Source organism: Theropithecus gelada, chromosome 17 (assembly GCF_003255815.1).
Source record: "Theropithecus gelada isolate Dixy chromosome 17, Tgel_1.0, whole genome shotgun sequence".
NCBI classification, from domain to species: domain Eukaryota; kingdom Metazoa; phylum Chordata; class Mammalia; order Primates; family Cercopithecidae; genus Theropithecus; species Theropithecus gelada.
Genome location: NC_037685.1, coordinates 50,984,261 through 50,998,722, shown reverse-complemented (window position 1 = coordinate 50,998,722; position 14,462 = coordinate 50,984,261). Strand labels below are relative to the sequence as shown.

Below are 14,462 nucleotides of genomic sequence, written 5' to 3'. Positions count from 1 at the left end.
GAATCAGTTTGGATAAGAAAAGTTGCCCAAGATGTGTCCTGGTCACCCCCAGCCCCTACCCCCAGCTAATGCTATAGGTCACACACACCACCTGGAGCAAACCTTCACCTTCCACAACACACAGTCCCAGCCAGCATTCCCAAGCTTGGCAAACGTTCAGAAGCAATGAGGCTTTGTGTGTGCGCATGTGTTGTGTGTGTGTGTGTGTTGCATGTGTGCATATTGTATGCATGTGCATTGCATGCGTGCACATGTTGCATGTGTACGTGTTGGATGTGCATGTGCATTGCATGTGTGTGCATGTTGCATGTGTGCATGTTGTGTTGTATGCGTACACATGTATGTCCATGTGTGCATGTTGTATGTGTGCACGTGTTACATGTGCATGTGTGTTGTGTATGCGTGTGTTACATGGGTGCTTGTGTGTTTTGCAAGGCATGGCAGCAGGGAAGAGACTCAGGCCTTCGTAGTCTGTGTTCCTCATGGACGAATTCTTTATGTGCTGTGAGATTATGTTATTTGTAGACAGAATATTCTGATGCTCTTATTTCCAGACTCAATATGTTTTTTTGTTTCTTGTTTTCTTTTTCTTTTTTTTTTTTAAACCCAAATCCCACGCACCCTGTGGTTTAACACTTAAATAAACCAACTCCAATTGGGATTGTGTGAATAAACAATTTTCCTTTATGCGGAATGGTTCAGAGAACATGGGCATGTGCACACAAGTGCCCTGTCCAGAGGCTGGCTCGTCTCCTGTGCAGGGGCTCTGGGGCTGTGGCCTCACTGACTGTCTCGGCTCCTCCTCTGAGAGCTGGTCCTCTGCTGCTCATTACGGAAAATGTTTCCTGTGTAGAAAGAGGAGATTTTGAGCCTGGCAGTGTGTGGTATGAGGGAGATGGGGACACCGGCAGGATCAAGGGACACCAGGGGACAGGAGGAACCGAGCCCTCAGTTATGGAGGGAGGGGAGAGCCCTGCGGATGTATCCGAGGCAGGAGGACGGAGGGGGTGCTGGCTGCGTCGGGCTGCCTTTGGCTCTCCCCACAGGGCCACCATGTCCAGAGTAATTTCCTCTGCATTCTCCCTCAAAACCCATCGACAACTCCAAGCTTGGCAGGGCTGGGCCGGTCCTCCTCCTCCTCCCCTCACAGTGGCCGGCTGTGGATCTCATTCCTGGGATGTCAGTACCAGGAGGTGGGGGACTCCCGGTTCTTCACTGTCCAGCATTGCCAGGGCTCTGGAAGTCCCCACAGTCACCTCTGGGGCTTCTGTTGCTGACGGCCGCACCTAGAGGTGCTGGTGACGGACAGGAGCTTCATCAGTGGAGAGGCTTCTGTTGCCGACGGCCGCACCTAGAGGTGCTGGTGACGGACAGGAGCTTCATCAGTGGAGAGGCCCCATCTTTTGCTGTCTGAGTTATAGGAGAATTTGTGGTTCTCCCTGCAGAACAGTCAGGTCCCAGGGAACTGGAGCCTTGACAAGGTCAATCATGAAATTGTATCGGAAGCAGCAGAGGTTGTCCTGGACAGTGGCACGGTCTGGGAAATTGGCCGTAGCTTGAACAACCGCTCACTGCCCTTTCCACACCGTGTGTGCTGGCCTGATCCCTGCTGCTGGGGGCATGTGCCGACCTTGTGGCCTGGGGTTTCATGGTCTGACTGGGGACTGACACTGGCTTGGCAAAGTTGGAAGGTGCTCCAGATGGAAGGTCTCAGGCTGCGTGGACGGGCATGTGCTGCAGGGTATGGGGGGAGGGTCTGGGCACACTGGGCCGCCATGTGAATCGGGGGTGCCAGGAGGACAGGAGGGCTGTCAGCCTCACCCAGGACTGGCTCCCAGGTGTTCTGGAAAGCTCCGAGGAGAAGCCTGGGGCCAGGGGCAGAAGCCACAGGATCTGCATGGCCAACTCTTAGCAGGCGGGCAGTGGTGGAGCTCTGTGAATAGGGAGTGGAGAAGGGCTGGACTGGGGGTCCTCACCCCATGAGAGGGTGGGGGGCTTCCTGACCGGGGTGTGGGGGCCCTTCCTGGGCCTGTCACAAAGGAGCAGGCTCCTGCCACCACGTGGTTGGGACCCTTGTGTGGGTGGGTGGCGGCAGTCTTGTGAGTCCTGATTATTCTTGGGAAAAGGGGAACTGATCCCCTGCTCCATTCAGCTGAAAAGGGAGAGCACTCCCTCATTGACAAGGGCCTTGACTCCTTGAATTGGACTTGTCCGGTCAGGTGTCCACACATCAACGGCTGGACAGGGGCTCCTGTGGAGCTCAGGTGGGTCCACCTGGGGGCTGGGCTCACCTGCTCTCCCTGGAGCTGCCTGGTGACACACCTGTCCCTTGAGCAGGAAAAAAAATCCCCAAATGAGAAGACATTTATCTGTTATTTCCAATCTACCTGAAGATCTTCCAATATTTTGAAGGATTTTGTCCAGAAAGGATAGATTTTCATAGTGAGTGTTCTTTGAATTCGTCTTTTCTGTGGGGAAAACAATAAGTACAATGATCACGCTTTGTAAATAATTAAGGCATGATTCCACGTTTTCGTTTAACTTCAGGGAGCCGTACGCGCTGAGCAAAGCACCCACGCACAGAGCAGGCGAGGTGAGGTGCCACGGCTTCTCGAGACACAGCCTCAGGCGAGGCCATCAAAACCTTTCCTCCAACAAGCCCCAGAAAGTGTGGCTTGGTGCCCAAGCGATGAGTGGAGTCCTACATCTTTGTGCTTTCTCTGTGTTTTCTCTTTACACTCTTAGGAGACGCTAGCATAGAAGTATTCTGTCCACTGTGTCCTAAGGGCTCCCTTCTGTGGATCTGACACTCATGGTCACTTGAGCCACAGTCCTTGGACCCGGACACAGGTTTTACAGACGCTGAATTTTCCCCACGTCTCTTCCTGTCCAGCCCTTTCTACCAATAACTGTGCTGTGTGGTCCCCGCTGCTCAGGGAGAGGTGCAGGCAGTGTGGGGTGGCATCGGTCCAGCAGCGGCTCCAAGTCCCCCCAAACCGGCCCTGGTCGCTGCAGCTGGTGGCTGGGGGGCTCCCTTTGAAGCAGCCCCCAGCCTGGGAGGTGCCCTTTCCTCTGTAGGGGGGCACCCTACAGAGAACCCTAATCCTCTTCCTTTATTTACTCTTCTTACTCTCAAAGTACGCCAGGAGGCCCCACCTCTCTTTAGTTCTCCCAAAACTCTGTGCAGGTGCAACCTGGAACCCTTAAAAATACTGTTTGGTCATCTGCATTTTGTGAACGCATGAATAATGACTACTGTTGACGGGCCTGGCCCCTCAGTCTCATTTCTTGGAAACAAGAACCCTTTATGTATACCTGCTGAGCACCTAGCAGGCTCAGCAGGGATTGCAGAGTAAATGTCTCTTGTTAACATTAATGTTACAGGAAATGAATGATTATTATGTGAATTTATATATGTCCCATGGGATACTTAGATTTACCAGGTCCTAAAGTCTTAAACTGAAGTTTAGGCACAGTCAGTATGTCAGGAATGATATTATGAACCACAAAGCTTTTCCTACTCCCAGAAGTCACGGATTACATGGGGAAGTTGGGTTTTCTGGCAACAAGGGAGGGTAGTTACAGATCTATTTTCCTCTTAATTCATTTTACATTAAGAGGAACGTGGATCTGCAAACATTCATTAAAGGCTGTGGGCATCCCTAAAGGCTGCTTCAGGCTTTAAAAACATTTATCTAAATTAATATTAGGTGCTCAGTTTATATATTTAATAAGGATACAAGCCCATGGAACAATTTTTAAGGTTTAGAAAAGACGTTCAGTGAAACATCAGGCTGTTTCCGGTGGTTGGCCCTCACTACCAGTTTCCTCCTGGAGGCTACCACTGTGACCCACTTTCCTGTGTATCTTTCCAGGGGTAACCTACACCGGAGAGATTGCTGCCAATTTCGTACTCAAAATGAATTCGCACAGTGCTTTTTAAGAGAAGAGTCCTTAGAAAATTTTGGCAGATAATTTAGGTTAGCTATTTGTGGAAATGTATGTAATTCATCATTTAATACAAAACATTTTATCTTAAATTTGCTTATTTGTAGAGTGTACTCTCTAGCCCTTGGGAGTCCCAGGGAAGCATATATGATGCTAACATTTCCCCGTTCTCCATGTATGTGTGGTTTCATTCGACCGTAGGGCACCTGGTGAAGCCCGTGGGTAATACTTAGTCTTCATGTGTAGACGAGGCCTCAGTGAGGCAAAGCACCTTCCTAAGATCACTGAGGTTGTATGCAGCCGAGCTGGGAGAACCCAGAGGCCATCACCCCAGTCCTCGCTTTTCCTTCCAGAGTTGAAATGCAGAGCTTTTCACAGTTCCAGGATTCTCAGTGGAACCACATGGGTAAAAATCTAGTATTTGAATTTTTAATGTCTGGAAAGGATGGAGTAACAAGGATGAGACTTATCCTCCCAATTTAATTAAAAAACAAGAAAAAATATATGAAACAGTGATTTCCCATATATCAGAGAATAAGCAGCAAAGGCCAGTGATCCACTGAGAGATGGAAAGCAGCTGAGTGCAGCCCTAGGATTGCTTCAGGCATTGTCTGGGGAATTTCCAGGGCAGCATTAGGAGTGAGAACTTAGGCAGAGCCCAGGGATCTCAATAGGCTGAGGGGTTTGGAGAGGTCAAAGTAGCTAGAGTTCAAAGGACAGAGTGAGAGATACACACACACAAACACACACACAGAGAGAAAGAGAACATCTTGCAGAGACCTATGGAGAAGAGCTTGTGAGTGCAAGCTCCCTGGTGCCTGGGGCCTTTGGATTTTTCAAATGCATGTGATATCCCACACTTGGCTATGAAAAAATTCAGTGGTTACTTCTTACCCACTTGTGTGGTGGTGACCTGTTTTTCTCCTGCTTGACCGAAAACGAGAAAGCTCATGTGTTCCAGCTCTGTTTGGGTAGCCTTGCCTCTCTTTTGAATTCTGCCTAGTTAACTACCCTGCTACTAGAATGTTCTTATGGGCTCAAGGAAAGCCTTGGTTGATGATCCCACTTTTTATTATTAGGGTGAGAGTAGCATTTTTGTTTTTTTTTTGAAACAGAGTCTTGCTCTTGTCACCCAGGCTGGAGTGCAGTGGCATGATCTCAGCTTACTGCAACCTCCACCTCCTGGGTTCAAGTAATTCTCCTGCCTCAGCCTCCCAAGCAGCTGGAATTACAGGCACCCACCACTGCATCTGGCTAGACAGTAACAGTTTTTTTTTTTTTTTTTTTTTTTTACAGCATTCTAAGTGGAGATAGAGAACCTGAAACATACTTATGTCGAATGCTGTATCAGAGTGTTCAATTATCAGAAGTTCTTGAAGTCTAGCAATGCTGTTATCTTGCCTGCTGCTTATTATCCATGGCGTATTGCTTCCCATCAGTTAGTGTTTTGAATTATAAGCTCACCTTTGGCAGAGCTGTTGTCTGTGAAAATCCTGTGAAGCCCAAGTTAAGGGAATCGTTCTTTGCATCAAGTGTGTATTTGCTTCCACCAAGTGCCCTCTGACCCGGGGTGTAACCACATGAGACTTCCTGTCATGCTGGTTTCACAGATGAGCTATTCCAGAATACACAGAACTTGAAGTCCCCATGTGGTGCAGGCTGACACAGACGGATTTCCATTTCTCTGTGCTGGTAGATGGTTTTTTATCTACACTATCCTTTTACTGAGGGTGTAGTCTTGTTAGCAGTCATAGCATTATTCAGGGATTTAATTTGCAACACTTTTCTTCCCTAGGCCTCATCTTCTGCAAATAAACTCTAACAGCCAAATTTCTATATTTCATAAAGGAAAATCACAGTTGAGGATTGTTCTGCAATTAGATCTGTAACTTACTGCTCTGGATTTTAATTCTCTCTTGGTTTTCTAGCCCTGAAGATTTCCTTTACTTTGCTGTCAGATCATAATAGACATTTAAAAATGTTTATTATGTTTTATCTAGAATTTGTAAAGATTTTCAACTTATATAGTTTTCAACATTGGCAAACACAAATAAGTAAATTGAATCTTCTAAGTCCTTTGATTTGATTTCCATGTGACTAAAGACTATGGCAGCTGCCTAGGCCTGTGTCTCCCAATATTTCCTCAAAAAATGACACAGAAAACAGGAAAGAAAAATAAGATTACACAAAACTAGACATTCAGGCATAACCTAACTATAAGATACTCAAGTATCAAAATAACAGTAAGTAAAAAATAAAAAATAAAAATTTCAAAGTTATAGTGAAGAATCTTTGCTCCTGCCCTACATCCACTCCATGCAACATTTATTGATGACCAATGGCAGGTTGAGATAAAACAGTGAGAAAAGTGAGTTAGAAAAAGCCTAACATTGATCTGAAAATTCTATCAGAATAAGCAAGTCCACTGTAAGACTGAAAATACTAAATATGGGTCCTGGTAAATCAGAGAAAGGTCTACAGAGAAGGAACTTAAAAAGCACCTGTGAATTTTATGTATCAGTCTTCAAAATACATAACACCTGAGAAAGAGAAAAAGACCCCCCCCCCAAAAAAAAAAGAAAAAGAAAAAAAAAGGAGTAGGCTGCCTTTAGAAATTGAAGGACAAAAGACAAAAGTAGCAAAAGGGGAACATGTATGGTCCTGTGAGACTATAAAAAACCAAAAAATTCAGAGGATACACTTATTTTTCTTGTACCAAAGCAATCAAAATATTCACTAAGAATCAGTATTTTTCTATACTGATATAACTTAAATGAAAACTGAATAAAAGGTAGAAAAGTAAGGCAGAAAAACAAGAAAATGTAATGAAATAAAGAGATAAGTAAAACATGAATGAGGAAATAATAGCAAAAGTATAATAGAGGCAAAGAAGAAATAACATCTGTATAATTGGTGTAATTGAAGAAAATAGCAGCATTAACTATGGTATAGAACTAATATTTAAAGTTATAATTAAGATAACTTTATAGAAAAATAATAGGTGAGTCTAATTTTGAAAGGATCCATTTTGTGTCTGGGAAAATTAATACCAAGATGTATCCTAGTAAAAACATTAGATTTCGAAGATAAAACAACCAAAAAAGCAAGGCAACAATGAAGCAGCATTCTCTATCAACTCAATGAAAAAACAAAGTGTAAACCAAGGATTTTATATCCATCTAAGTGTCTGTCAAACATCAATTTAAACATACAAGAGTCTAAAGATTTGTCCGTAGCACATTCTTCAGTAATCTGCTACAGGATGAACTTCATCAAACCAAAAGTTACCTGAACAACCTCAATGAGAACAGTGATGGTGAAGGTGGATACACACACAAACACACACACAACTTATAATCATATATGTAAATGATTGAAACATAGGTGAGACTGGAAAACTAATATGCAAATGCTATATGTATTGACAAAATAGAAGTGATAAAACTAAACTATGGGAGGTGATAAGGGAGATGAAGAGGAAAATAGAAACTCATTGATGTTGATGCCTAATTGAATCAGTTAGGCAATGATTAATAGTTCAAGTACACCATTAAAAACTGATAAACCAGGGGCTGGGCATGGTGGCTCATGCCTGTAATCCCAGCACTCTGAGAGGCCAAGGCAGGTGGATCCCTTGATGTCAAGAGTTCAAGACCAGCCTGGCCAACATGGTGAAACCCAGTCTCTACTAAAAACACAAAAATTAGCCAGGCGTGGTGGCAGGTGCCTATAATCCCAGCTACTTGGGAGGCTGAGGCAGGGGAATCTCCTGAACCCAGGAGGTATAGGTTGCGGTGAGCCGAGATCATGCCACTGCACTGCAGCCCAGGTGACAGTGACAGTCTGTAACAACAACAACAACAACAACAACAACAGACAATCCAGAAAGTGGAGCAAGATAGCTAAATATTACCCTCCAGCGACTGACCCCTGTAGGAACATAAAATTGAACAACTATGCATGCATGTAAGAAAGCACCTTTACAAGAACTGAAAAATCAGATGAGTGATCATAGTACCTAGTTTTAGCATAATAACAAGAAAAGACACATTGAAGAAGGTAGGAAGGACAGTGTAGTATTGCCTACACCACCCTGCCCCAATACCAAGCAGCACAGTGCAGAGAGAGAATGTGTGCTTCAGGGAGGGAGGGAAGTGAGTGTGGGACCTTGCATTGTAGCTCAATGCTGGCCTCACCACAGTGGAACACAGCACCTGGCAGAATTCTGTGGTCCTTGATTCCAGGCCAGTGCCCACAGAGGGACTATTTAGACCCACCCCAGGCCAGAGGAGAATCGCTGCCCTGCAGGATGAACCTGAGTCCTGCCCTGCTTCACCACTGGCTAGCTAAAGTGGCCATAGGTCCCAAATAAATTTCAGTGCCAGCAGGGCTATAGTAACCACAGTCCTTCGGTGAACCCTGTGGTGCTGCACTGGTCTGGGAGGCAGAAGGCTTGGGATGCAACCCAATTTAACACCAGATGCAGGGGCCATAGGAGTGCCCACATCACACCTCTCTCAACTCCAGGCACCGTACCTTAGAGAGAGACTCCTTCTCGGGAGAAGGAGAGAAAAGAGTACAGGGGCCTTTGCACCGGAACCTAGCACAAACCCTGCCACAGAAAAACCACGCTGGGAAGAACCCAAAAGATCCTGATTCCAGGCTATTCTGCCAGACAACATTTCTAGGCCGACCCAAGGCTGGAAGACCGTAATACCACTCTGGTATGATGGTCCTGAGTCCTGACTGGCTTCACCACTGGCTGACTAAAGTGACCTGGAGCCTCGAATAAACATCAATGGCAGTAAGGCAGTAGCAGCTGCAGGCCTTGGATGAGCTCTGGTGCTGTGCTTGTCTGGGCAGCTGTGTGACTTTGGGTGAGACCCAGCATAATGCCAGCTGTGGCGGCCATGAGAGTGCCTGTATCACTCCTCTTTCAACTCCAGCCAGCTCAGTGTGGAGAGAGACTCCGTCTCTATGGGGAAATGGAGGGAAGTGAGTGAGGGACTTTGAGAGCCCAGAGAATTCTCCCTGATTTTCCCCAACTGCATCAGAGCTGGGTGTCTAGGAGGTTGCAAGAGACTTGCAGTGTAACTGGACTTAGGATGCTCTGTGGTGCAAAAATGGCTGCAGTAACCAGAGGCTTAAGGAACTCAACAGTCAGTCAGTCTCCTTTGAATCCATGAAAGGTCCCCTGAAGGATGGGTACAAACAAAGCCCATGTGATGACTGGAATAAATATCTAACTTTTCAATGCCCAGGCACCAATGAACATTCAGAAGCATTAAGAACATTCAGAAAAATATGACTCTGTCAAATAGATGAAACAAGGCACCATTAGCCAATCCCAGAGATAAGAAGATGTGTGACTTTAAGACCGAGAATTCTACAAAAATATAGCTATTTTGAGGAAAACTTCAATAAGAGACAGAAAAGGTTGGGCGTGGTGGCTCACACCTGTAATCCCAGCACTTTGGGAAGCCAAGATGGGCAGATCACTTGACGTCAGGAGTTCGAGACCAGCCTGGCCAACATGATGAAACCCCATTTCCACTAAAAATACAAAAATTATCTGGGCATGGTGGCATGTGCCTGTAATCCCATATACTTGGGAGGCTGAGGCAGGAGAACTGCTTGAATCTGGGAGGCAGAGGTTGCAGTGAGCCGAGATCATGCCATTGCACTACAGCCTGAGTGACAGAATGAGACCACATCTCAAAAAAAAAAAAAAAAAAAAAAAGACACAGAAAAGCCATTCAGAAATTTATCAGATTAATTTAACAAAAGATTGAAATAATAACAATAACAACATAATAATAAACACACAGAAATCCTGGGGCTGAAAAACATAATTAAAAACTGAAAAATTCGTCAGAGTGTCTCAATAGCAGAATTGATCCGGCAGAAGAATTGGGCTTGAAGACAGGCTGATGTAGTTTGAATGTTTGTCCCCTCCCAATCTCATATTGAAATGTGATCCCCAGTGTTGGATGTGGGGCCTACTGGGAGGTGTTTGGGTCATGAGGGTGGATCCCTCATAAACAGCTTGGTGCCTTCCCCTCAGTAATGAGTTCTTGCTCTTTTAGTTCACACCGGAGCTGGTTGTTCAAGAGCATAGAACTCCTCCCATCAGTCCTTCTTGCTCCATCTCTGATCACACAACACACTGGCTCCCCTTGCCTTCTGCCTTGAGGAAAAGTCCACCAGAGGCAGATGCTGGCACCATGCTTCCTGTACAGCCTGCATAACTGTGAGCCAAATAAACCTCTTTTATTTATAAATTTGGGAAGCCAAGATGGGCAGATCACTTGATGTCAGGAGTTTGAGACCAGCCTGGCCAACATGTTGAAACCCCATTTCCACTAAAAATACAAAAATTATCTGGGCATGGTGGCATGTGCCTGTAATCCCATATACTTGGGAGGCTGAGGCAGGAGAACTGCCTCAGGATACCAGCCTCAGGTGTCCCTTTATGGCAACACAAAAGGGACTAATACTTAGGCCATTTAAAAATATACAGTCAGAGGGGAAAATAAAAAAGAATGCAGAACACTTATGAAATCAAGAAAGGGCAAATTAAGGAGTCATGGCCTTAAAGAAGGAGTAGAGACAAAGATAGGAGTAGAAAGTTTATTCAAAGAAGTAATTACAGAAACCTTTCCAAACCTAGAGAAAGATAAGAATACTAAGGTACAAGAAGATCAAAGATCACCAGGAATATCCAACCCAAATAAAACTACCCCAATTTATCAAATAATCAAGCTCTCAAGTATAAATGACAAAGAAGGGATTATAAAAGAAGCAAGATAAAATAATCAAATAACATCTAAAAAGGCTCTGATACATCTGGCAGCAGACTTCTCAGTGGAAACTTTATAGGCCGGGAGGGAGTTAGATGACATATTTAAAGTGCTAAAGGAAAAAAAAAAACACCAAAAAACTCTTCCAACCAAGAATGCTCTACTCAGCAAAGCTATCCTTCAAACCTGAAAAAGAAATACTTTCCCAGACAAACAAAAGCAGAGAAAATTCATACCCACCAGAACTGTCTTACAAGAAAGACTGAAAAAAGTCTTCAATCTGAAAGAAAAGGGTGCTAATGTGCAACAAGAAATTATCCGAAGGTATGAAACTTACTGGATAAACACTATAGGCATTTCTATCAAGGCCGTGAACAAGGTAAGAATGCCCACTCACTCCACTACTATTAAACATTATCCTGGATATATCAGTCAATGCAATTAGCCAAGAGACATCAAAGAGATGCATAAAAATTGGTAGAGAAGAAGAAAACCATTTCTATTTATCAGATGATAATATGGCATATCTGGAAAACCCTAAATAATCAGTGATAAAGCTAACTCAAACAAGAAAATAATTCAGTAAGATAGCAGGACAAAATTAACCTATAGAAATCAAAGCATTCATATAAAAGACCAGTTAAAGTACACAATGATAGATAAAATCTTGCTTCTAATAGCAAGACGGTAAACTGAATACTTAGGAATAAGCTTCTCATAAGAGTATAACACCTATGCAAGGAAGACTTAAAAATATTCTTGAAAGATAGGAAATGACATTGAACAAATGGAAAGACATTACTTATTCTTAGATAGATCCACTCAACATTGTAGAAGTTTCAGTTATTTTCTAAATTCCTTTACAAAGGTAATGCAATCCCAATAAAAACATAAACAAACGCAGGGAAAGGAAATTAGACATATTACCAAAAATAGAATCAGGGAAACATGGAAAAAGAAAAGCTTAAAAGAACTAAAAGAGGGACATGTGTCCCGGAGGTTAAAATACACTCTGAATAACACACTTTGGTGCTGGCCCGTTAGTAGAGGACTGTGCTGCATGGCCCAGATAGGACAGTCACACACAGAAAAACTCAGTGTATAATACGTGTGGCTTTGCAAATCATGGGACAAAGATGGACTTTTAAAAAATGGATCAGGGATAACTGGGTAGCCATTCGTAAAAAGATAAAATTAAGAACACCTCACACCATGCTCAGAGGTAAACTCCAAATGGATCCAAGAGCTAACGTAGCAGATGAAGTCCTATAAATACTGGAGGAAAGCAAATTCCTCTTTAGACTCAGTGTGGAGAAAGACTTTCTAACTCAGAAAGTCAAAGCTAAAGGCAGCCAGAGATTGATAATTTTGGCTACACAAAAATTGACATCTTTTTACATGAAAAATTATAAACTCAGTCAAAAGTCATTTAACAAACCCCAACAATTTTCTATCTATATATCATCTATCTATCTATCTATCTATCTATCTATCTATCTATCTATCTATCTATCAGTCATCTATCTCTATCATCTACCTATCTATATCTCAAAGTTTGTTTTTAAAATATAAACAGTTTTGAGAAAATGGGGCTAAAAACCAAAAACCTAAAGGAAAATGGGAAATTGTAATGAAAGCAACATTTACAAAAGTGATATAGAAATGGCCCTTAAACATATGAGATGTTTAAACTCACTCATAATGTGACAATTGCAAACAAAAGCAATACTGAAATACCCCTTCTCACCATGATGCTGGTGGAAACCTAATGGTGTGACAGGCATCATGGTGAGGCAGGAGGGAGAGAGTCACCTCACACACTCGTGCCTCCATCTCTCCCATAGAGCTCTCAGTGTGGGCAAGGCACATTTACCTTTACTGGAAACTGTCTTCTCACTGCCAGGAGATACCTGTGGCCCACTGTAATTCTCAGAAGGATCGCCATGGAGATTCGCATTAGCACTGGCTTCTTTAATGACAAATATGGAAAAAACGGGAAAAATGTTCTTGATTACACACTTACAAGCATTTTGGTCATTTATTTAAAAATGCTAAGTTGAAATGCTAATATCATTTTCAAGTTTTATTTGAAAATATGTTTTGGAAACTCAATATGTGAATACAGAGCCAGGCCTCATCTGACCTTTTTTTTTTGAGACGGAGTCTTGTTCTGTCACCCAGGCTGGAGTGCAGCGGCCGGATCTCAGCTCACTGCAAGCTCTGCCTCCTGGGTTCACGCCATTCTCCTGCCTCAGCCTCCCGAGTAGCTGAGACTACAGGCGCCTGCCACCTCGCCTGGCTAGTTTTTTGTATTTTTTTAGTAGAGACGGGGTTTCACCGTGTCAGCCAGGATGGTCTCGATATCCTGACCTCGTGATCCGCCCGTCTCGGCCTCTCAAAGTGCTGGTATTACAGGCTTCAGCCACCGCACCCGGCCTCATCTGACTTTTAAAACTCCATATTCACTCCTCCACACGTCCTTTGACCCAACATCTTAGCAGGATCAATGCTAAGAACTGACCCTGGAGATAATTCCCGAGAATATGAAAATACCTGTGCTGCAAGCTTGCAGCTGTGTTTGAAATGGCAAAATATTGCAAACAATGGAAAAGACCATACAAAAGATAATGGCTGCAGAACTGGGGTAGGAAGAAAGGAGGGTGGGCAAGAAAGGAGGATTTGCACGGATCCATGATTTGCACAAATGTGTTTCCTAGCTCTGTCTGTGGAGAGGGCCCGGAAGCAACTCTGTGCCATTGAACTTAACAAGCACACAGTTCTTGGCTCACAATCAGTAACGGTGTTAGTGTTTTATAACCCACAGACTATAGTAAATCCCTAGGAGCCCATGTAGACAGTAATAAGCAACTGAATACATAAACAAACAGGGGAGGAGGGGCAGCTCTTTCTTAAGGTAGAATCCCAATTAATAAATGGAGAAGCAATGGCAGAAAGAGAAACTTGCCAGACTGACCATCAGGCAGACAAATTCGGAAGGATTCATGTAAATTTTAAATAAAATCTTGTTTAAGGCCTGAAAAAATCTAGTTCAATCCTTCCCAACTCCAGAGTCTGTCTTATTGGGAGGACTGTTTGGGGTAATGGATTGGGATGCAGATTCCTGAGCCCCTACAGAAATGCTTGGCTCCTGGCACACCATCAGATACTGGAGCTGTGACCTGGTCCTGTATGTGGGGAGCAGCACAGATGTCCTATGTGTGTGTCTTGGTGGTATGGTTTGGCTCTGTGTCCCCAACCAAATCTCATGTCTAAATGTAATCCCCAGTGTTGGGAGAGGGACCTGGTGGGAGATGATTGGATCATGGGGGCAGAGTTCTTCCTTGCTGTTCTCATGATAGTGAGTCCTCACGAGGTCTGGTTGTTTATAAGTGTGTAGCACCTCCCCCTTCACGCTCTCCTGTCTCCATGTGAAGATGTGCTTGCTTCCCCTATGCTCTTCTGCCATGATTGTAAGTTTCCTGAGGGCTCCCAGCCATGCCTCATGCACAGCCTGTAGAACCATGAACCAATTAAACCTCTTTTCTTTATAAATTACTCAGCCTCGGGTAGTTTGTTATAGCAGTGTGAGAATGGACTCATACACCTGGGTATATACATATACCCTTTCTGGTTTTGAATCTCCAGGGTAAAGAGGAGGTATTTTGTCCCTCCGTGGTGTCCAAGGGTCTTATCCTCTTAGCTTTTGCACACTGA

At 44.0% G+C, this 14,462-nt stretch overlaps 1 protein-coding gene across 1 annotated transcript in view; it reads right to left on the bottom strand.

Moving 5' to 3' along the window:
• Positions 1-663: 663 nt before the first annotated feature.
• SPACA7 (sperm acrosome associated 7) overlaps positions 664-14,462 on the bottom strand; it is a 28,680-nt gene continuing 14,881 nt past the window's right edge. The window contains exons 5-7 of the mRNA XM_025364593.1: positions 12,622-12,717; positions 2,388-2,468; positions 664-845 (exon numbers count right to left, since the gene is read on the bottom strand). Coding sequence (XP_025220378.1) covers positions 781-845; positions 2,388-2,468; positions 12,622-12,717 — 242 coding nt within the window. The 3' untranslated portion in view covers positions 664-780. The remainder of the gene's footprint in view (positions 846-2,387; positions 2,469-12,621; positions 12,718-14,462) is intronic.